This window comes from Bacillus rossius, chromosome 14 (genome assembly GCF_032445375.1).
Source record: "Bacillus rossius redtenbacheri isolate Brsri chromosome 14, Brsri_v3, whole genome shotgun sequence".
Taxonomy (NCBI): Eukaryota; Metazoa; Arthropoda; class Insecta; order Phasmatodea; family Bacillidae; genus Bacillus; species Bacillus rossius.
Genome location: NC_086341.1, coordinates 2,858,261 through 2,882,015, shown reverse-complemented (window position 1 = coordinate 2,882,015; position 23,755 = coordinate 2,858,261). Strand labels below are relative to the sequence as shown.

The window sequence follows — 23,755 nt, the reverse complement described above, 5'->3', positions numbered from 1 at the left end:
CCCCTCTCGGATATCTTGAGTAGTTTTGAATTCACATTATTTTTCCTGAAGCTCTGCACACCCTGTGCGCGCCCGTGTAGACGGGGGCCTTAAGGAAAATATTAGCACACATCAGTACATATGTACATTATTTTTTGGACAATCACACATCTAGTGAACTCCGAGTTTGTACTGCAACTTGTCTCTTATTTCAATACACACTGTGAGGGTAATTTCAATAAAAAATTAATTTGATAGTAAATACTTCATTGTTGCATTGTTTAATGCTCAGGTACCAAAAAACACATCAAAATACAACTTCAAATAAATGGATGTACAATTGCAAAATTAAACATTTGATGTTACCTTATTTACAGTAATTTACAAAAAAAATTTACAAAAAAATCTGTTAACGCTTGTTCAGCGCGTGGTTCAGCACTGGTCAACACAAAGTTATTTGCATTGTGAAACAAAGACTATTGGCAGTATTGATGTAGACAAAACCACTCAACAAATATTTTATAACAATTGTACAGGTCATTGCTGCTACGTTGTCATACTTTCGAAGTTTCGATGAAACTTTCCTACCCAAGCTATATAAACCTTCGATCACTGGCAAAAGGAGCTTTATTTAACATTTGTCTAGCATCCAACTGGTCCAATATCAGTCTTTACTTTACACATCCTCAAGTCTTGCATCTATCAGCGAATACTTTGCAGCATTAAACAAAATAAACTTGCTCACCGTAGGTCTTGTAATCTGAGGTTACGTTCTACAAACCACGGATGGCAGCACCATTGCACATTTCCATTCAAATACTTCCGTCGCATGCACAGAATTACATACACCGAGAGCTAAGATGTTACTGGCCTACATTTCACAGACGAGAGAGCCAAACCCGAAGTTTACCTGATTTCACAGTATCTTTAATGTAGCTATCCTAACCAAATCAACCGTCCACAATGTTTTAAAGTACATATTTATAATGTAGCTAACCTAACCTAATTGACCATTAGTATCCTTTTCTCAACACCGCCATATTTATTTACAATGGAAAAAAAAAACCTGAAGATGCACGATCGGGCGTTTGGCTCTCTTCTCTGTGAAAAAGAAGGATTCCCAGATGTTACCCATCATAAATAAACTATCCATAGTTTCCAGCAGGCGAGATGGCACAACATCTCCAGCAATGAACACTGGAGAGTAAACATGCACCTTCAAAGGAGACGCGAGACGGAACTTGGTTCTGCACACAGACACGGCACTACCGTCGAGGGATCAGTTTTAACTAACGAACTATCTTGGCTGCGGTGGTAGTGCTGCATTGCAGGAAGCATCTCCGAAGCCGAGAACCCACTCAGAGCCAAGATTAAGGCCGTGAAAGCCTGCAATACACACTTGTTTTAACACCGTGCGGCATATGTCGTAAGACCACATCACAAAGTAAAGCAAACGGGTAGAGAGCATTCTCTCTTCTACACTTCACTGTTCGGACTCCAGACCCTGCAGGGAGAATAAAGTGCGAAATAACTGGTTCCCCATCTTCTATTTCACACTTCTGCAAATGACTAGCTGTGAAACACTCCTTTATAAAACTATCAGTCCGCCAAATTAAAAAGAATGACGTGTCCATGCAAAAGTGTGACAAGTAGCACAGCCCTTATATAAGTTGTTGGAACCTACAATATGACGTTCCAAACGTTTTCCCAAAATTATGTTAAACTTCACCTGAGAGTCGGCAGGAGTTAACAATGGCAACACTGGGAGACGTACACCGGTATTCCAAGAGACAAAAGTTAAGGTTTCGGTGTTAAATATGCTACACCTGTACCATAAACGTACTCCTAACGCACGAATGGACACGGCCAGTACCTCATTTCTACGGAACTGATTTCGGTGTCCGATCCGTTGGCGATCTGTTGCCCAAATTCCACGCTTGTGCAGAACTCATTTTTTCTTCCAGATGGCGGGCCCATGTCTGGCACCATTAATTTGTACGTAAGTCATTTTTCTGATCATCAAGGGATGTACACTTTAATGGTCATGACAAGAAATAACCACAACTTTAAAAGTACTTGATATTAGAATGGCCATTCTATTTTTGTTGGATGGTGCTACTATCTCTGGAAATATTTCTGTAGAAACTGTATCGATGGCTGCGAAACGTCCGCTAGAATGCGCATGGAACCAGTTCGTAGCCTCGCGCAGGGCACCGTTTATTAAAACGATTGCAGATCTGTTCCCGTACTGGGATTCGGTTCGGACACGTTCTGGAATACAGCGAGTTAGGTTATGGTTGTACTCCAACAAGGCAGTGCTTATTCGCTACTATACAAATACGACTTGGAATACCGTTCCTAGAGGCGCGCACACACACACAAACACCAATTTGCATCTCTGCCCCAGAGAGGAAAAAGGGTTAGTTGGGGTGTAACCTCCGTAACATTCCATGGTTGGAACATCAATAATCTTCGATTTTGTAGTAACTCTTCAAATACTTTGTTTTTTTGGTTCATGTTTGCCCTAGATAGGCCCATGTGTGAAGTATCACTGGCTTTAGGATGCCATATTAAAATATTGGTCTAAAATATCATGACTACTATGAATTTTGGGCGACTGTCAAAAATACCCCTCCTCGGAGTAAAATCCTTGCTACGCCCCGGTCTCGCGTTTCACGATATCTCCTGCTCATCTCGGCAACACACGGCTATTCACAGCGGTACGGACCCACACGAAGGTGTACGACGGTAAGAGTACAGCATCAACAAGCTGGTCTTTCTCGACGCGTGCTTATAGCCACTGGGACTTGGTCGCAGCGGTGTTCACGTGAGGTTAGGCGTGGATGTTGACTGAGGAGCGCTCCCATCATCAGTTGCCGGTCTCGCGACGCGCGCTACAGCCACTGGGGCCTGGCTGCTGCAGTGTTGGCGTGTGGGAAGGCGTTGATGTTGGTCGGCGGGGCGCGCGGGAAGCCTGGCGTGCCAGCGGCACACGCTCCCATCAGCGGCTGCCGGGCAGGCTGCTTGAAGGGGAACGCTGCAGCGGACACTGATGAAGCCTGCTGCAAACAGGAGTGTACCGGCATGGTCGAGTTTTGGCAAACAACCGCACGACTGTACTTCGAGGTCAGGCTAGCCTAAAACCATGGGCGTCGCAACCGGGGGGGACGGGGGGGACATGTCCCCCCCAATAATAAGTCTTCAATTTCATCCCCTCCAATAATATATTTAGTTTCGTAGTTATATTATTAATATGATTTCTGTGATATAACCCATTTGCGCATGGTGCATTTAGTCCAATTGTGGTAATGTGAGCACTGTATTTTTACAAATTTGTTCTCTGAAAATATTTTTTATAAAAAATAAATTATATATTGCAACCAACTATAATTAGAATATTTAGGAAAGAAAAATGCCTAAAAACCACTCTTTTGCACCTTCAAACCCCAAATTTTCCCGGGGAAGGACACCCCACCCACCCACCCCCTGCTTTTTTCCCAGGGGATGGATACTCCTCAACAACTAAATCAATTTCAGTCCCCCCCCAAAAAATATATCCTTGCGACGCCCATGCCTAAAACAGCACTCTGCATATCACTCATCACTAGGACTGTTTCTATAACCAATACCACGGTAGTAATCCCCAAGAGGGCGACCGAGCAAGGCCACCCCCCCCCCTTTCCCCAAGAAATCTTACAGAATTTCACCTCCGCCGAACACTGGTATCAGATATAGGCTGATATTCAGCACAGATTTATTTTTCAAATACTTGCTTTGTTTTTTTTTTTTTATGACTATCAAGCCAGATCATGTCAATCAACATGTATTTTCAAAGGCAAATCTTTACAATTATTTAAGTATCTGCTGGTTAACTGTGAGTAAACAAGAGAATGTTGCACCGGGTTAGCACAAAAGAATGGAAGAATATCGACTTTTCCTCGCGCATTTTTAATTTTAGGGTATTTTCTCCTCTCCCTGCTGACCGCCTCCCCTCCTTTTTTTTTGTGATTGGTGCATCCGCTTTGGTTGCGCTTTAGTTCTTTAAATATGCTTGAGTCATTTGGCTCACTCTCATTCTGAAGTACAGTTAATAACTTCCTGTGCTGCAGTGTGAGGGTGTGACAGTGAGTCATGGCAAAAGTATGTTCTTCGTTGTGTTTCGTTGGTATGCAGTGGCCACACCTACTCATGTAAATAAAATTTTTATTTCTGTTTTGCCTGAATTGTTTCGGCCAGTCACCTCAAAATTTAGTTTGGTTTAACTGTTGCTCGCTCTTGTATTGTTTCTGACTTGATGTAAGTTTTTGGACATACGCCATTGCTAAGAACTTTTTCTGTTGAAGAAAAACTAATAAATAAAATAAATAAATAAAAATACCTACCCAAAAAAGACAAAAACATACAAAATTAAGCAAACAATTGCTGTTGTCAACAAGGATATGAACACCACAAAATATTCCGAAACAGGAATATGGTCAACAAACAAAGAAAAACAAAGAAAAATGTACTAAGAGAACAAAAAAAACCCACAAATGATGACAACACAAAAATATTGAACCCAAAATAATTCAGCACAACGGTTGAAACGAGACAAAAACACGACAAAACGAAAAGACAAACAACACAATAGTTTTACCAAAACAGAAACAAGCGACGTTTCGGGAACTGCTATCTGCTCCCATCCTCAGGCAGAGACGCACATGGTACGGAAACACAGGTGTTTCTACTTTGCCACGATCAGCCTCCACGCAGCGCCCGAAGAGGCTCATAATTTTTGTTAATAGGGTTTTCTTCCCTAGTATGATCTAAGACATGAATCTAGTATTTTTACTGTTACTTGCTCACGTTACTGTTTGTGGGATCTTTTGATACTTTTGCCCCTTGTGGCCGAGACTGTCGTATACTCTTGCTCATTATATTTATAAGTTATAACAATATTCGTTAACATATTCCCTGTATTTATTTGTATTTGCTAACACTTATATTTTGTGTTTAAGGCCCTTCACTTAATGTCACCTTTTTTACGGGGAATATTGCAGCATTGAATGTTGAACGTTAAACTGGAACGCCTAGAAGTATTTATCTTGTTATCTATATTTGCAATGGCAACGTAATATTTATCTTTTTCTGATGCTAGGTTTTCACCACATTGCATTAGCCTCCAGTTTATTATACCCGATTATTGGTTGCTGTGCGCATCATAATGTTTGCTTGACTTAAGTAACTTTCTTATTGCTGCTACGTATTGAATGTTTGCATGTCTTTGTGGATCACATGAACATCTTTCAGTATTGAATTGTGATCCCAAAGCTTATCTTTTTTTAACGTACACCAATCAGCCTTCCCTACTCCCTATTCCAGCATAGGGTACATAATTAAGCTTGCTTTTGTTTTAGGATATTTATTAATTTTAATTTAATAATAAATTTATGGTACTAACCAAAAGTTTATTAAAAAAAAATTATGTTTCAACTACATACTTATTTCTAATGCATGGCCAGTTATTATAAATGTTGCCTGGAGAATCAGGTAACACATTATCGGTGGTCTATTAGGGCTCTGCTTATTAATTTTTTTTATATATATGCTATCATTAGCTTAGTTACATCTTAAATACCAAATGCAATAAAAACCTCAATTGTTTGTAAATAATATTTGATAGTTTAGTAGTATTTATGATTTAATTTAGGTACATATCAATACCAAAATTAATTCTTCAGCTAACTCTCTCCCACCTTTGCACACACGTTTCACACACACAGATATTGCTTACCTTGTCCATGATCTCGGGGAATATGGTGCTGAGGTTGAAGTTGGCCAGCGTGGTGCCTCCGGAGTTGGCGGCGCTGGGCGACGCGGCGGCCGCGCTGCTGGGGGCGAAGGCGGCACGAGGGGGCGGGTAGAAGGGTCCCTGGGCGTTGGGGATGCCCGGGTACAGGGCGGGCGGCCCGCCGTGGAAGTACATGCCCTCCTCGCCCAGCATCGGCGAGCCTATCCCCGGGGGCATGCCGAGGTACCCCAGGTCCACCAGGTTGCCGACGCTCGACACGGACGCTGCGTCCGGCGCACGTCTCCTCCCGCGCTGCTTCCCCAGCGCGCAGTTCCCGCCGGCGATGTTCTGCGACGGCATCATCCCGCCCCCGCCCTGTCGGCCGCTGCCGTGAGCACTCGTCGTTTTATCCGCTCCGACCTCGCTGCTGCCTGCACTGGAAGTCTCTGTTTTCGAGCGCACGTGGCCAGAATGCTGGTTGACGGAGGCGGAAGACGATGCGTGAGAGTACGTGAAACTCTGTTTCACGTTCCGGGGAGGGCTCGACTCTTTTGAATACAAGAACGAGGGGAAGGAGACGGGTTTGTTTTCGCCCGGCGCCTTGTGTTCGCAACTGCTACCTGCGACGTCCGGGACGTACGCTGGGGGAACTGTGTTGGCGTGCGAGATGTCCGCCCCGGCAGCAAAATACGATGCTGGACGGACGCCCCCAATCTTCTGCCTCGAAACTTGCGGCTCTGGCACGCTCGCCAAGGGGTATCGCAGTGCGGCAGACGGCTGACCCTGCTGACTGGCAACAGACGAAGGCTGCGTGATGAAGTTCTGGGACATGGGCAGGTTGAGAGGTCGCATGTAACTGCCAGGGAGAAGGGTACTGTTGTCGTACTGCACTTTCCTCTGAGTGTGAGTACTGACGTAACTATTTTGGTTAACGAACCTGTCGGACACAACCGGTGGCGGCAGCGATATCACTTTGTGCGAAGAGCCAAGGGAGGCGTTGACATTTACAGAAGTATTTTGACTGATTCCTATCAACGCTTCTGCTGAATAGGTGCCGAGTTGCGTTTTGAAGTCAGGGCCACCAGCTCTGGACTTCCTCGAGCTAGTTTCGGCAGAAAGCCAGTGAAAATTATCCACTGTGGCAGGCCTCAAAGTATTACGAGCTGACGTCTCATCGCTTTTAGAATTTTCTCGCTTCGCCTCATGTGACGGTAGTGACTGCTGCAACTCTTCGACATGGTACGTCATGTTGCCTGCCAAATTGTACGAATGCTCGATCTTCTTCGACTCGTCCTTGCCACTGAGGGTGCTTTGGGGACGAGATTCTCTTTTAACACATGCACTCGCATTTTGGTGATGCAAATGTTTCCCGCTCGAGAGGGTCTGGCTGCCGTTGCTTGTACTGAATCCTCGCATGGATGCGTGACATCCGGAAGTGTCTGCTGCAGACTTGGAAGGATCCACAAGCTGACTCACTGACAAGAAGGAGCTACCAACACTACTCACTCCCGCATGCGAGACGCTGGCAAATTCGTGGCTGCAGTCAATGTTAGCTTTGCTTTTACGATCTGTGTCCTTGGTACCCTGTCTGTTCTTCATCTGTCTCCTGTTTATCTCTAGTTTTTGTTCTTTGGCAGGCTGTCCAATCTCATTAAAATCTGAATTACTGAAAGGTTTACCAGCATTGTTCTCTTCCACAGTACTCAATACACAGCCCGTACCCAGAGCCAAATCGCCGACTAAAGTTGGCAGTGTGCAAGGGACAAATAAATTGTTCACATCTGCCGAGACGGTTTCAGTTTGGAAAGGTGGCTTTATTTGAGTCCACGGTGCAGCATAGAATTCATTTTGTTGAATCTGCGAAGCATGCATTCCGGAATTATGCAGGGCCGATCTACCGGAATCGCTCGGTGCTTCGTTAGCAAAGGAAATGGCTGCAGATGTGTTTTGCTGCTTCTCTGACGAGGTCTTCGCCTGGCTCGGGAGGTTCTGAGGCAGTGCGGTGTTCCCGTAACACGAAGACGTGCTCTGGGTGAAGACTGTGGGGTCCAGGTTGGCCATCGTGAAATAAGAGCTGCTCCTTGCGGGTTGACTGTCAAGCTGCGAGGAGCTGGGCACCTCTGAGGAACACATGCCGAACGCCTGTTTGCTCTGGTTGGTCGTGACGGCTGGCGTGGTCATCCAGTTGACCGGCGGACGGTGCGGGTGTTGTTGGTACCCCGGGGGCTGGTCGGGCAGCAGCGGGAACTTGAAAGTGTCCGTGGTTTCAGAGTTCATGACCGATGTGTCTGGGCCAGAACTGAACATCCCCATCTCGTGACTCATCGCCTGTTGGTGTCTGCTGTCCAGCCCTTTCTGCTCGCAACTTTTCACAAATTTGCTACCAAAAGAATTGGTTAACTTGGTGGAAACACCTTCCAGATTTTTCGCATTGCTGCCAACTGTCCCTTGTCCGACACTAGTGACAGCTGCGTGTTTACTGGACGGCAGATAGTTCGGGTTGGCCCCGTAGTGGTTGTGGCAGTTGGCGGTGATGGCAGTGGTTTGCGGCATCGTGAACTGCGAGGCGGGAGGGTGATGATGTAACGTCCCCACGACGTTCTGCGACGTGCTTGCCCCGCTGCAGTGCCCGACACCGGACACCGACGTGGTCCACGGGAGGACACCAACACTTCCCGAGCTGGAGACCACCCCCAGCACCCCCTGATTCCCGCTGTAAGAAGGCACGCTAGAGTGTGACGAAACTGACCCGTACCCATACCCGGGAAACACGCTCTGGTTGTACGGGGGGTTGCTCACCAAGGAAGGGACACCCTGGCCGGCATTAGGAATCGATGTTGCGGTGGAACACGCCTGCGATGGCTCATACTTGAAGGTCTCATTATTGTGCAAAGACAGGTTAGCTTTGTACAAGTTTAGGTCCCCAGTTTCTGAACTGCTGACTGACGAATGCCCCTGCAACATCCTATCTTTAAGAAAACTGTCAGGTTTACTGGTGCTGAATGATCCGGCAGTATTCTGCTTCTCGAAGTTATGACTCTTGTGTTGGCCCCACTTCAAATCAGACATATCAACGGAGATTCCAAAACTCTGTTCCTTGCCGGTGATGGTAAAAGGCGTTTCCCCATGATTGTTTCTGGATTTGTCTTGAGAGTGAAACTGAACTGGAAGTGAGCTCGCTGGTGCCACGTAAGGCATCCCCGCGCTGGGGAAAACAGGATGAGAACCAAAAGATGTGTTTGGTTTCAGGTCTGCTCGACCACTAGCGGCTGATGCATTCGCCCTGTGACTCGAAGTCACTGAAACTGCATTTGCAACCGAAGAAACTGCAGAGCTATAAGACGTCTGAAATGATGACGGTGTGCACTGTTTTGAAACGGCGCTGGACATGACAGATTTAGCTCCACCCATGTCAGTCAATTTAAACTGGGTGCCAACACTTCGGTTCACAATGTTCTGCCTACCACACATTTCAGACATGTTACTACTAACAGAGGTGGAAATGATGGGGCTTTTCATCACAGCTGCATTCTTAGTCCCCATATTTTGTTTGTGATTTTGATCAAACAAAGGCTGATTTGGAAGGTAGAACTCTCGGTCGGTGAAACATTTGTCACCTGTTTCTGCAACATTAACACCAGCTCGACCCTTGCCGGACAACGGATACTTCAGCGCAGGTGGTTGAATGTTTGTAGGCTGCGAGGAAGATGACACTGTGGACGCATCTTTCTTGGTAGCAGAATAGTGATCGATGTTGCCAATCTGGAGCAGAGATGATGCTCCGTGTAAACTGTCACAATCTACGTCCTGTGGATCGATCATGTCCGACACTTTAGAGCTCGACACCAACGGGAAAGCCAACAGAAAAGCAGCTGTTGGAGAAATTGATTCTGGATGCTGTCCCCCAGATGGGACTTGCAAAGATGCAAAAATGTCGCTTGGAAACTCGTTTGTTTGAAGAGAAAGGTTAGCAGATGATGATGGTGTCTCTTTGGTGATGTCTGTTTTTCGATGTGCTACAGAAACCGAGTTTGGTAGTTTGCTCATAGAAAACCAACTTTTATCATTACCTGATGTAGGAAGCCATGAGTGGCTAGCTGAAGTACAGTTCACATTCGGAAATGCAGATGACTGGGTTCGAATGTCGGACAATATCTGTGAAACGGGTGTGAATGTGGATGCTGAGAATTCTCTTTCGGAATAAGCCAAATTACTGGTGGTACTGTTAACACTGGAAGGTGTTTGAATTGTGTTGTGCATTGGCATGAATGTAGATGCTTCATGTCTCTGCTGTACTGATATACCGCTAGAAAACCTAACATTTGGCTGCGGTGGTTGCAGTTGGGCGAACGTGTTAACTGGTGTGAATGAATTAGATGTTGAAGCTGTAGACTCGTACTTCTGTTGTAATGTCGGCACAAACTTGTCACTATTTGAAAAAGTCACGTGTTGCTGTGTCAGCGACTGTGTGTGAATTGGTGTGAATGTATGCGATATTGAAACAACTGGTTCGTGTTTCTGTTGTGGTGATGACTTGTCACCACCGACAGAGAATGACGCTTGTGCCTCGGCCTGGTCAAATGCGTGAACCGGCACGGCAGGAATTGTAGCTGAAACTCCAGAGCCCAGTTTCTGCTGCGATGACGAGTAACGCATGTCGCTGCTGACCGCACACGTTACGTACGGCTGTGTCTGAGGAAGCGTGTGAACAGACGTAAGCGAGGGAAGATGTGAAACCACCGACTCCTGCTGCTTAAGGGGAGACAAAGTGCAAATGTTCCTCGCTGCACACGGCGTGAGAGGCCGTAGCTGAGAAGCGTGGACTGCTTCTACAGAAGTCTGAGCAGATGCAGCTGTGTCATTCTGCTGTTGCGACGGGACGGTGCACTTGTTGCCACTTGCTGGGCAGGCCAGGGTCTGGCTTTGAGAGGATGAGTCAACGACCGAGGTCAACGTCGCAGCTGTCGCAGCTGTCGCAGCTGTCGAAGCTAGCGGCTCGTGCCTGTGCTGCAGCGACGACCTGCACCTTCCGTCGATCGTGGAGAACGTCAACTGGGAGCCAGAATCTGAATGTGTGTTGACACCGCTTGTGACGATGTGTTTTGAAATTAAAGAGTTTTGACTAACACCATGGCGAGTTGAAGTGCACGCAGCGCTTCCTGCCGGGCCCACAGCAGGAGAAAGCATTTCCGAGCGCACGTTCAAGTCTGGCACCTGCGTGAAAGCAACATGCTCTCTCACAGAACTGCTGTTCGTGTAGGAAGCTGCTACGCCAACGTGCAACGTATCACAAACAGGAACTCTCGAGTTGACATGCAATGGTTCACCATACAACTTCTCTGACGCTAGTGCTGAACATCGTGGTGGTTGCAAGAGCTCCTCCCCTGTCCTAGGAACATTGCTGGGGGAAGCACCAGGTAGACAATCGCTTGCATCGGTACGGAGACCGAGTGCCTTTCCTTCTGCGGATGGACTTGCCGCATCAGGCTTGCTATCATCACGAGCACTTTTCCCAGCCACCGGAAGGACCTGCCGGTCTCGTCCCTGGTCTGTCAAGGCCACACTAACACTGCAATTCTGGGTGGCATCAGACTGTGGTTCAATGCTTGAACTAGTTACCACGAACCCTCCTTTGGAATCTTCGCTTACGCACACTTCTTTCTTGCAGTCTGGAGTCTGTTCCATCAGCTTGGGATTGTTCGAGCTGAGCAGTTGGTTTTCTCCGAAATTGTCCTGCTCATTCATCGCAGGATCACTGTTAGATTCGTTGGGTGCGGAACAGCTTTTACTTCCAAACGTTGCACAGGAACTGGCTGACTGGAAGTTTGTGTCTACCGATGAAAATACTGATCCTTCTTTACCTGAAGGCACCATTTGCTGAGACAAACCATCGACTACATAACTAGACGAGTTCTGTGATGTAGACGCATTGTCCCAATATCTTGCAAGATTATCACTGACGTTAGAAGGAAAGTTTTTATCCTTAAGCTCTTGTTCACTTTCACCATCAGGTTTACTTGCAGTAACGCTTTCAGTGAATTCCATAAACCTAGCACCAGAATTTACAACCAAATCATTTCCTTCCACACCGCTGTTACAAGTCATCTTGGTTTCTGACGACACTAAATCACATTTAAGACTATCTTTTTCAACAGACTTTGTGTCCGATCTTCCGGAAACTGAGGTTTTGCACAATGCATCAATTGTATAAGTAGCAAATGTATTTTTCTTAGCTACCCCATCAACACACACTTTGTTTTGCAGCCCTTCTGACGAGACAGACCCTAACGACGGACCAGAAGACACGCCTGAGGAAGTGCTGCTATTCTGAGCAGACTGTGGTTGTTCTTGTGCCGCTACTGAATCAAACAGAACTGGTTCACTTTGTGTTGACACTTTACAACAGTTCTCTGCTGTATTCACTTGGTCAAGTGCTTTCTGAGAATGTGAGGGACTTTGAGTACTGTAGCTTTGTCCCTGCATCACTGAGCTGTCATTTATGCCAAGATGATGACGTGGTTTGCTATTTACATCTCTCTCACAAACAGAAAGTGATTCCTCTGAGATTTCTAGTGTGCTGTCCCTAACATTAGAGTTTGGCTCATCTTTTGACGAGTCAACCTGGCTAATATTTGCACTGTTCTCAGGTATTACACTCAACTTTTCTTGCAACTCAATATCTACACGACTGGGAATCGCACTGCTTGCTGAGTTTACCTCACAAAATGCTTGATCCTCAGAATTGATTGATGCTTTGACCAGAGTATCAGAAGAGGGAGTTTTAACTGTAGGACTGCCACCATTGTGGACGTCTTGAGCCACATTACAGACAACGTTAACACTGGTCTCTGTAAGGTCTCTGGTCAAGTCAGTGTTTCCAAGTGCCCTGGTACTGTCAGATAGAGCGATACTATCTTGGATACAGACGTGCTGTCCAGCGACCTGCGACAATTTCTCTGACTCTGCAGAGTCGAAATATGATTGAAGTGAATCACTGACCTTATCAGAGGACACCGTGCTACCGCTATCTACGTGTGGAAGTGTTGTGCTGGAGGTAGACATGATCTTTTCTGCATCAGTAGCGGAAACTAATGCTATACCAGACTCTGGTACTTTGTCACTCCTTGCTGGCTTAACATTTACAGTTTCAGAACTTTCCCCACAAGTAGCCGACATCTCAGAAAACCTCATCTTTTTGCTTTCAACTTTGACATCATTTGCATTTTCTTTACAAATTCTCTTCTTGGTTTTTCTGTTGTGTACATTTTGGCGTGAACACTTTTGTACGTTCCTTCTCTTCCCGTTTTCCTTCGGATTTTTCGTTACTTTTGAATCATTTATGACAGACTGTGTCGTAGAGGCTACTATGGCTTTTTCATCTCGCTCAGCTGACTTTGCTGCCAGAATCTCAGAAATCCCCGAGCTCTTACTAGCCATGACACAATCAGCAGATTGACAAGTCTCTAATACTTGTCTTGTGTCAACATTGCTATCAGCACGTTTTTTGACCGATTCGTCCCGCTTGTGAGCAGCCTTCGGCGTCGCGGGAACCTGGCGTCGCTTCATGCTCCCCGCAGGCTTCTCGTTGCTGGAGGCCGCACGAGCAGCGTTTGTCTGCGGCATAGGTGCGTCCACCACCGCGACACTCTGCGACGGTGCCTGCAGGGGCAGGAAGCTCGAGGCCGAGGCGGAGATGGCAACCTTGTTGGGGAACTTCGCCCTCGCTGCGTCCGTCCTCCTCTTGGGTATGAGCAGCGGGAAGGTCTTGCCCCTCTTGTGGGTGGGTTGTGGGGCGTTCTTCTGCACCACCACGACGGGCGGGCGGTGGTCGGCGCTGACGAGGTAGGGAGCGGGGCCCGTGATGGCGGGCAGGACGGGAACGATGCTGCCGCTGGTGAATATGATGGTCCCGGGCACCAGAGTGGGGCCCGGACGCGCCGCCACGCCGGGACTCGCCACCGGGGCAGCCAGCAGGTTGGAGCTGGTGACCGACACCACCATCTTGCCGCGGCTGGCGCCCGAGGCCCCGACGTCGGCCGGAATGCTTGCGACCGACGCGGTGCAGACGACCGTGCCACCCCCCCTCGCAGCGGAGGTGGGCGGGGCATTCTCGTCCCTCGCGCAAAGGCCGCCCTGCTTCCTCGGCGGCTGGATTCGGTCGGCTTTGGACGGGCAGCGCGAGGTGCTCGATTTCCCGGACATTTTTCGCCTCTGCGCCGAACCTTTGGTCCTCACCTGCTTCGACTCGACAGCTGTGCTGGGACTGTCGCATGCCGATTTTTTCTTCCACTTCTGGACCTTCTTGTTTTCCAGTTTTTCTGCGGGACAAAACTTCATTGAAACTAAAAAAAATATTATGAGAATGTTAGATATTGTTTCATAAACGCTTAAATATTCTAAAAACATAAATATAATTACTCTACATGAAAAATTACATACTCCATTTTATTTACTAAAAGAGTTTTGCATGGAACACTTACTCATATTTGTTGGATTTAAAAATTCTTAATATCATATTTTTAAATATCAATACCATTTATTCTGTTTTTTCACCCCTGGTGTAGTTGTTTGGGGAAGTTTGCTCTTTTCAAGTCCAAGCAAACTTTCAGCACTACTGCAAGTCCGTTTCAATTCAGCTGATCCACCTCATACAGACAGACGTCCAGCATCCAAAGATTCTCTCTTAAGGTGGACCAGTCCACTCCATCTTGGATTTGTATCTATTTCTTCAAAACTTAAATTTTTGAGTTTAGAATTAGAAAACTGGCATTATCAGGAAACAGGACCACAACTAAAATTTAATTGTTTGCTACAATTTACAAGACCAAGAAACTAAAATGTAACTTGATTATTTTTAAAATGGATATCCCTCGCTCTGTGACCACCACGCCAAAAAAAAAAATCTCTTTGAATTCTGTACGCCTTGGTGTGCTGTGATTTAGTAACACATTATCTCTTACGTAATTTATCGAAAAATACAAGAATGTGATGACCATACCATCTAAAAACCACTTTGTCAGCAGTCAGTGGAAAGTAAGGAGTTATTAGCTGCTTGGTTGCATCCATGGGGATAGATCCCAGGAGGAGGGGAGGAGGGGGCAAGGGGGCAAGGGCACCTGGAATTAAGAAGCCCCTCTGTGAGGGGGGGCCCCTTGTGCGTGACAGTGATACAGGGTTGATAAACGTAAAAGTCAAAACTACTTTCTGTATTAACGTCGACCGGGCCTGCGCCCCAGAAGCTTGGTCAGCCTCCGCCACCTTTCCCCTCACCCCCCGTCCCACTTCCCGTAGTGGCAGTCGCTCCGTCGGGTGGTTGTGTTTGAATAGCGCGCCACGGACATCAAGAGGGCGCTGTAGCAGCAGTGCACCACACGCCTTTAACTACAGATAAACATTGTAATTCTAATTTTCCCCAAGTGGCGTGTGACGGCAGATCGGCCGGGAGTGTTTATTATGTACTTTAAGTAATTAATATTTAGTTAAGGGATAAACAACGAAAAGACGTACCGAACATGCACGAGGCGAACCGAAGCCTGACTGGTTACCGTTAATAATAAATTGTTGTAATTTTAGTTAATAGTTTTTATCATGCATTAGGTGTAATATAATTACTAAGAGTGTTCCATGTTTTACCTGTCGCTTCCTGTGGCGCGTAATCGTAAATAGGTATAACGGTAATTGGTTCGGCACGAAGGCGCCATGTTAGGATAGCGGAGCCCTGAGCTCAGCCCAGTCCTTCGCCAGCACCGACCGAGAGCAGACGCATCAGCACCCCGGGGACCTCACCGCTTGCCTGCACTGCTACGTAATTCTGTTAAATCTTAATCATCTTGAATCTTTCGTTTGTAATTCCTCGGGGCTTCTCTCGGTCGGGGGGACTGTAAATAATTGTATGTGTGACCACTATGGTCCTTTTTATGCTAATTACCTAATTGTAGAGTGTGACCATGTGGTCCTTTTTATGCTAATTACCTAATTGTATGTGTGACCACTATGGTCCTTTTTATGCTAATTGCCTAATTGTAGAGTGTGACCACATGGTCAGGTCGCACCACGTGAACCGATTCGTGCCGCAGGCGTTGTGTGATATAATCAAAGGTGTAGGCGAAGTAGCAATTAATAAACCAGGGCATACGATTTTATTTGTATTTGTTTATTTGAACATCCTGAGTGTGACGGCGTGTGGGACGCCGTAAGAGCCCACTGCGTAGGTGAAGAGCGTGCCCGACGCTGAGAGCGGGCAAGTAGCGAGTGTAGGATTGGCTTTAGGGGGTTAAAATCACGCCTCACATGGGCGACGTCACGGCCCTGAAAGAGTCTCTCCCGGGTCCGTGCCCCTCGCACGGTGGCGCCCACAAATTAATCTCAGTACATGTATCGACACGAACCCCCGCTTAGCATAAGGGCAGTTAGGCCACGGCCATGTCAGTATATTTTAAAGTTTTCTGCTTCTTGCATGCATATATAACATACAAAACTATACAGTATACAACCTGCAAGCACCTTATCCAGAGATGACTTGTGTCGGTTAAATCCCAAGTGAAAAACTCTTACATCTCTCGCTTCCCTTGCGAATTTCCATGGGCCGCCCCCTTGAGAATCCTACGGATTTACACCCCTGGTTACATCTGTACACAGCATCACATCGATAGTCTCGGGACTGATATAACAGTTGAACCGCTTATTGGGACCACAATTTTCCAACAAAGTGAATGGAGTCAGTGGGTCGTTAAAAGTCAAATCAACACAGTTTTAATTTAAATTCAAACTGACACTATTAGATTTCAATTATTTGTTTGTTTATTGTTGGGAATTTTTTAAAATTCTTAAAACTTTAATTTTTTTGAAAAAACCCAATTTAAAATCTTCCATAATTTTTTTGTATTTTTTAATGAATCAACCCCTACAGAGTTGTATATCATTAGAGAGCCCATTAAAAATTTAAAAAAACTTTAAAATGGGACCAATTTGAGCTTTTCCAACGTCAACCATTCCCAAATTACAAATATTTTTTCTATAATATAAATTTTGTAAATTAATTGAAGGAAAAAAAACACTCACTTAAGAAATCTAAAGGAATAGTATTTTTCCATTTGCTTCGCGCAGGTAAACCATAAACAAAAAAATTAGTTGAAATCTGAGAGGGTCAGGTAGAACGTGTACGCTGGCTATGGAAGTATGGAAGTACGGAAGTACGGTAGTACGGGAGTACGGGAGTACGGAAGTACGGGAGTAGGGGAGTACGGGAGTACGGGAGTACGGAAGTACGGGAGTACGGAAGTACGGAAGTGAAGACAAAGTGCGCACTCACTATTCTTGGCCCTCTCCTGGAGCAGTGGGGCGTCCTCGGGCCGGATCTTGCCGTCCCACTTGAGCTGGCGCTCGCGGAACGGCTCGGCGCGGCCGGGGACGGCCGAGGGGACGGCGATGCCCGCATCTCGCAGCAGCCCCGCCAGCTGCTCCACTCGGCGCAAGAGCCCGTCCGAGCGCAGCCTCAGGGCCTGCAGCTGCCGTGCTGCAACACGGCGCGCGCACGTATGCTTGGCTGCGGTCTCTCAGCTCCGCACAAGTGCGACCGAGCGAAGCTCCAATCAAATGTGACAAGCAACAATACTGCCGATCAAGCCGAAAGTGTTATTTGTGAGATCAAAAAACCTGTGCGGTTCTGGACAGCGCAGAGCCTCACTTGACATAAAACTAAAATAATCCAATTTGATAGAACTTCCAATTTTGAAATTTCACTTCCATAGGGGTGAAAAATAAAGGCTCTATTTTGCCTGACTGACCGCCAAATGAAAATTTGAGTTGCAAGATAAATCCACATTACAGCCTATTTACTTACGGAGACAGTCACAATTTTTTTTTTTTTTGGGTTCCTCAACCGTAAAGTGAAGGAAATTCAACTGAGATGTTTCAAACTACAGATAAAACATTGTTCTTAATTGCAAACAAGGATGGAACCGACAGACTTTTCGGCACCCAGACTGGAGGAGTGGAGCAGGCGCCACCAGAACCGGAGGAGTTGAGCAGGCGCCACCGGGACCGGAGGAGTGGAGCAGGCGCCACCGGGACCGGAGGAGTGGAGCAGGCGCCACCGGGACCGGAGGAGTGGAGCAGGCGCCACCGGGACCGGAGGAGTGGAGCAGGCGCCACCGGGACCGGAGGAGTGGAGCAGGCGCCACCGGGACCGGAGGAGTGGAGCAGGCGCCACCGGGACCGGAAGAGTGGAGCAGGCGCCACCGGGACCGGAAGAGTGGAGCAGGCGCCACCGGGACCGGAGGAGTGGAGCAGGCGCCACCGGGACCGGAGGAGTGGAGCAGGCGCCACCGGGACCGGAGGAGTGGAGCAGGCGCCACCGGGACCGGAGGAGTGGAGCCGGCGCCACCGGGACCGGAGGAGTGGAGCAGGCGCCACCGGGACCGGAGGAGTGGAGCAGGCGCCACCGGGACCGGAGGAGTGGAGCCGGCGCCACCGGGACCGGAGGAGCGGAGCAGGCGCCACCGGGACCGGAGGAGCGGAGCAGGCGCCACCGGGACCGGAGGAGTGGAGCAGGCGCCACCGGGACCGGAGGAGTGGAGCAGGCGCCACCGGGACCGGAGGAGTGGAGCAGGCGCCACCGGGACCGGAGGAGTGGAGCAGGCGCCACCGGGACCGGAGGAGTGGAGCAGGCGCCACCGGGACCGGAGGAGTGGAGCCGGCGCCACCGGGACGGGAGGAGTGGAGCAGGCGCCACCGGGACGGGCGCAACTCACCGCCAGCGTCGCCCGCGCCGGAGTCCACCAGCGTCTGGTTCTCGCCGCGAAGCGCCCGGATGCACTCGGCCGCCCGCTGCAGGATCTGCACCTTGCTGAGCGTCACCGCCGGGTCGTGGCCGGGCAGCGCGCTCGCCAGGTCCCGGAAACAAGCGTTCAGTCGCTCCCGCCGCTCCTTCTCCCACTGCTTTAGTTTGCTGCAACACACCCGCCATCGCAGGCACGCCCCTTGTGGTGTTGCGTGACAAGCACCCACAGCTCGAGTGAGCTTCAGGAGAGCTTTCACCGACCAATTATAACTAGAGACCGGAAAAATTCGCGAATTCATTTCGCGATAGGCTAAAATACAAATAGTTATACCTCAGTTGCTGCCTCTGCTATTGGCTCACAACTCACCTGGATCACTCTGGGCCAATGAGAAACACCCAACCAAAACTGTATCGAATCACAGGTTGCTACGTTGGGACGTCTCACAAGACAGCAACCAATGTGTGGGTGGCATTTGACCGAGTGTACGTAGAACTATGGAGTTCATCCTACAGGTCATTGAACCCGCGAATTTTTCCGGTCCCTAATTATAACTCTCATTGTTTAATGTATACTAGCTGCAGTGCCCGGCGTTGCCCAGGCCACTTACTGACAAAGTTCTAAACTAAACTGCTATTAGCTCCATTAGTTCGCTAGCCGCCAAGAGCTCCACCAAGCATACTGGTCTTGTGAAGGAGAAAGATAGGAAGTTTCCAAACCTTACTGTATGACCGTACGGCGGACACAGAGAAATTTCACACACTCACTGCTTGTATGTCTATGACCTACGATTTCCTGTCAATGAAATGAATATACCCATGGCAATCGGTTGAACGACACAGAAGGGAGTTGATGCGCTGCAGCGCAGTCTAGTAGAGAGTTACCAAAAAAAATGTATAGCACAAAAACCTTCTCCACGAAAAAAAAAAAAAAAATTGATGTGCCAACTTTCATGGTGATTGGTCAAACGGTGTCAGATATCATCAAAGTCATACATACCAACATACATTATTATTTAATCATATATGAATAATTCAGAAAGCAATTGGAAGTAACAAGGATCCAATAGGCACAGTTGAAAGACGATAATAAATCTCCCGCCACGCGGGGTCGCAACTCAGAGTCCTGGGAGGATAGCGCAAGCCGGAGCCAGCTGCCTTTAGGGACCAGCGTGTCACCCCCCCCCCCCCCCCCCCGGGCCTGCCCTCGGAGCCGACCAAGCGATATGAGATGGTTGTAAAGCAGAGGTGGGAAGAATAGGAATTCCTCTAGGAATTTCAAAGGCAGCGACTATGTCTTCCACTCACCAAGTTCCGGGGATTACCCGTCTGGGCCTAAACCCAGACCTGCCACGAGGGAAGACATGCGAGTCACACTGCCACTGGCGACATACAATCCGTGATGCTGAGATGAATTTATATTTCTGAGACTTGGCAGCAAATTCTATTAGTCAAGAAGCTTTTGCGATTAAACTCACTAATAGTTTTGTATAGTGACTTATTAACAATTTAATATACTTTACTTATCTACGTCATTTTACCCTTTCCTTCCACTCCAATCTTCAAAGAATACAATATAACACACTAGAATAAATCTATTTAGGTTAAGTATCGTTTCTACAATGCTAACTAAATTTAAAACTACGGTAACTTGAAATCGAAAAGGTTTTCTGAAAATATACAAATTTACTTAATAAACTTTGTTTAGTTGGTTGCTGCTTTTGTTTCTCAATTATCTCACAAAATTGTGTTCCTAAATTTCTATATTCCTCCAACCACAATAATAATAGCAAACCTGTGGCAATCTGCTTCTCAAACACTTCTCTACCTGCTGAGTTATGAATGAACTAAATGTTTATATTTAGGGATAAAACACTGTAGGTAGACTGTTTTTTTTCTTCAGTCTCACAACAGAAACCAGAATATTGCGGGTATGTGATACATTTCAGCTTAGACTACGGGCTCATGGAAAACAGTAGTGAAGGAATTCTCGCGAAAATGCAACTTTACATGGGTACATACATAGAAATTAAGGATCTTAATGCATCAGCTTATTGCTGATACATTATGATAACTTATAATACAGCCCATGAAATTCTGGCACATCCTGTAAAACATTTGTAGAAAATAGTTTTTGAATATTCCAAAAGGATTGATCTAACATTTTCACACATTCAATGGAGCCAAAATGTTTCAAATTTTTTCTATGCAATACATCTCGCCTTTTCGTATAGTACATAACGTTTATAATATTCTCTGTAAGACACGGTAAATAAAAGGTAAAAATATGATAAGTATGTTTCTTGGTTGGCAGCAGTCGCCCGAGTAAATGAGTCCCTGCTGTGCAGTCAAACCTAAGCATCGACCCTCGACAGGAATGATTTTTAGCAATACGGAGGCATATTGATTTACTATTCCAATAGTGTCCCTTTCTAAAATCATCGTAAATTACAAAAATTAAAAACCTTGGCGACACCGGGTATAGATCATGGTGCCTCTCACATGCTAAGTGAGCATATGGAACCTGACGTACAAAAAGGAAATTTTTTACGTGTATCAAATGTAATAATTCCTTTGATACGTCAGGTTATGTGGTATTGCCTGTAACACATTGGTGCTCCACACCTTCATACTGCTAAAAAAAAATCCCTGACAAGGTTTCAGATTGGGTTTGGACGTAGAGTAGGGACTCATATCCGGGCGGCTCTCAAGTTCATGAAACACACATACTTTTTTGCCTTCCACCGAGTCACAAAATCCAAATACAAAACATACACATAATTTATGTATGAGGATTGGCTTCGCAATGAAAGAACAAAATGCCAGCGGCCGCATCCCTACTTAGTTCTCAGAAAGTTGGAATTTTGAAATATTCTCTTCAGGGAAAACCGACAAGTGTATGTAGTGTTTTAAAATATTATTGTAGAAAATGTATTATATATTTATGTTACAGAAAAGCCGCTTAACTAGAATTTTACCGGCAGAGAGAGAGCGAGAGGATTTAAAAACGTAATTTTGCATTATGATTGAAAACATTAGCAGCGCCCAAAATCAGAAAAAAAAAATTTTAATTTTACATTAAGTTAATAAAATGCTCCTAAATTACTCAATTTGCAAAGATTCTTAACGAATCTAATGGTAACTCATGGACTTTTTGCAAATACTTATATAACTGTAACGTATAGGTTATGTTAGCAGTTGAATATGAAATACAACCTTGGCGGATAAGCGGTCGCCTTAGGCATACTTAGAATACACCCCACGTAAAGTAATCGTGCCCATATTTTCGGCACTCTTACAAAGTAACCAATTTCTAAAATCCGTCATGTTTACAATATTGTTTACAATCAAACGTTACTTCACTCTAAAGCACTTTGAGTAGAGGGTGCACACCTTAGTTACGAAACATAAATTTTGAACAGCTGTTGAAGACATTACGTAATAGTTAAGACGCCATATTGAAAACACCCATATATTTATTGATGAAGCATTTGCTTTTACGACCACCATATATTGGAAAGAAAAAATTTTGAGTTGGTGCCTGGAAACAATCCAATTTGTTTGAGTTCACTTTCGCTATCAAGTGCTCCATTTGTAGCCTACTTGTAATGTTTCCAAAAAAAACCTATTATGTTGTACTTTTTTACTTTGCATTTGTTCATATTTTAGTGTGTTAAATATTGTACAATTAGTTGCTACATTCAAGGGCCTATTATTTAATTTTAATGCACTTTAAATGAATAAAAATTAACACGGCACATTATTGTCTAATCATAAGTATTTTATTGCAAATTTTATTTTAATACCTAGTTTACATATGCAAACAAAATATTACAGTTTAAATGTGTTGTTAGATGGGAGTAACGATCTACGTCGTTGTCCGGAATAAATTTGTGCTATCTAGTGACATCTCCTAAAACAAAATATGTTAAATGATATAAAATTTATTATCTCTTAACAAATACATTTTTTCCTTTCTCCTTACACCATGCCGTCTTATATTTGGTAAGTTTTATTCAGTTGTGATTCCATTCTCAACTATATATTCTTATTACATGATAAGGTGCAAATAATATAATTCAAGAAATGTCCTCCACACTGTAATTTTCAAATATTAAGTTGGAGAGTTGGGAACTGTAAGACGCCATATTGGTTTCAACAGTGTTTATGCGGTTTTTATGATTCGTAGCACTGGAAAGACTCTCTACGTATATACGATAGTAAGGTTGTTCACGTATGCCAACCTATAAACTAAACATTTTCCGTTATGCTCAGCACTGGGTCGAGGCAAATATTGTAATATTTGGTTCAGGTATTTTACACCCAGTATGAATGCCGTATTTATTTTTTATTAAGTTAATTTAATGACTATTATTTGGCTATCACATTACATTCGTAAATTTTATTTTAAATAAACTGTTAAGAAACTGCAATTGGTATAATTAATTTATAATGCTCTAATCATCTGCGTCTAAAATTATGAAGATTTATGGTACACTATTTTATAAAATGTATTCATCAATTATTATTAATAATATCTCAGATTTACGGAGAGAATAAACTGAAACATATTATGGGATGGAACAAAATTCAAGATATCAGGAGCAACTAAGGCACGTATAACAGGAAAGAAAGTGAGTTTTCATACGTTTTTCTCACGTGAATCGATTAAATAATTTATATTCAAATAATATGTTTTTTTCCATGACTGCTTGTCGTTGCTGTATATAAACTTGATGCTTATGGTAGACGCTTGGCAGGAACCTCTTTCGAAATCATGATCTCCTAATACAAGAGGAGAAAAATGCGACTCCAGCCGTCACCACCACCTACCGTCGACTCGTCGAGTTGATTTGAGATTATCTGAAGGGGCGTGAGGGAGTATTCCAGGGGTTGAAGAGACCTCTCGCTGCCCGATCTACCAGGCGAACATAACGGCGAGAGGTGTCGGCCAAGGCGAGTAACTTTGACTGTGATATTTATTAGGCATGCATGACAGTGTGGGAGGTGGTAAAAAATACGCGGGCTATAAACGTTATGTTCATGTCGTTTGTGGTTGTTCGCAGGGGCGGATCTAGAGGGCGGTAGCCTACAACTCACGTAGTTTCGGTTCCCTACCACGTTCGTGCAACTTCGGATTTCTCTCAAAAATTGAAATTAAAAAAATCGAAGGGTTAGGTTAGGTTAGGTTAGGTCAGTCACAACATGCTTTTTTTCATTGGACACTT

At 45.6% G+C, this 23,755-nt stretch overlaps 1 protein-coding gene across 2 annotated transcripts; it reads right to left on the bottom strand.

Moving 5' to 3' along the window:
• Positions 1-229: 229 nt before the first annotated feature.
• LOC134538977 (uncharacterized) lies at positions 230-21,889 on the bottom strand. Of its 2 annotated transcripts, none has more exons than XM_063380631.1 (5): positions 21,744-21,889; positions 18,502-18,698; positions 17,061-17,264; positions 5,753-14,067; positions 230-3,041 (listed from the first exon to the last, which is right to left on the bottom strand). In XM_063380631.1, exons 1-5 carry the CDS (start codon positions 21,770-21,772, stop codon positions 2,874-2,876), a joined length of 8,913 nt encoding a protein of 2,970 aa, XP_063236701.1. In that variant the 5' UTR covers positions 21,773-21,889; the 3' UTR covers positions 230-2,873. The 2 variants fall into 2 exon arrangements, with proteins under 2 accessions (XP_063236701.1, XP_063236702.1); XM_063380632.1 differs by having other exon boundaries at positions 230-3,038; positions 21,744-21,883.
• Between the last annotated feature and the right edge of the window lie 1,866 nt (positions 21,890-23,755).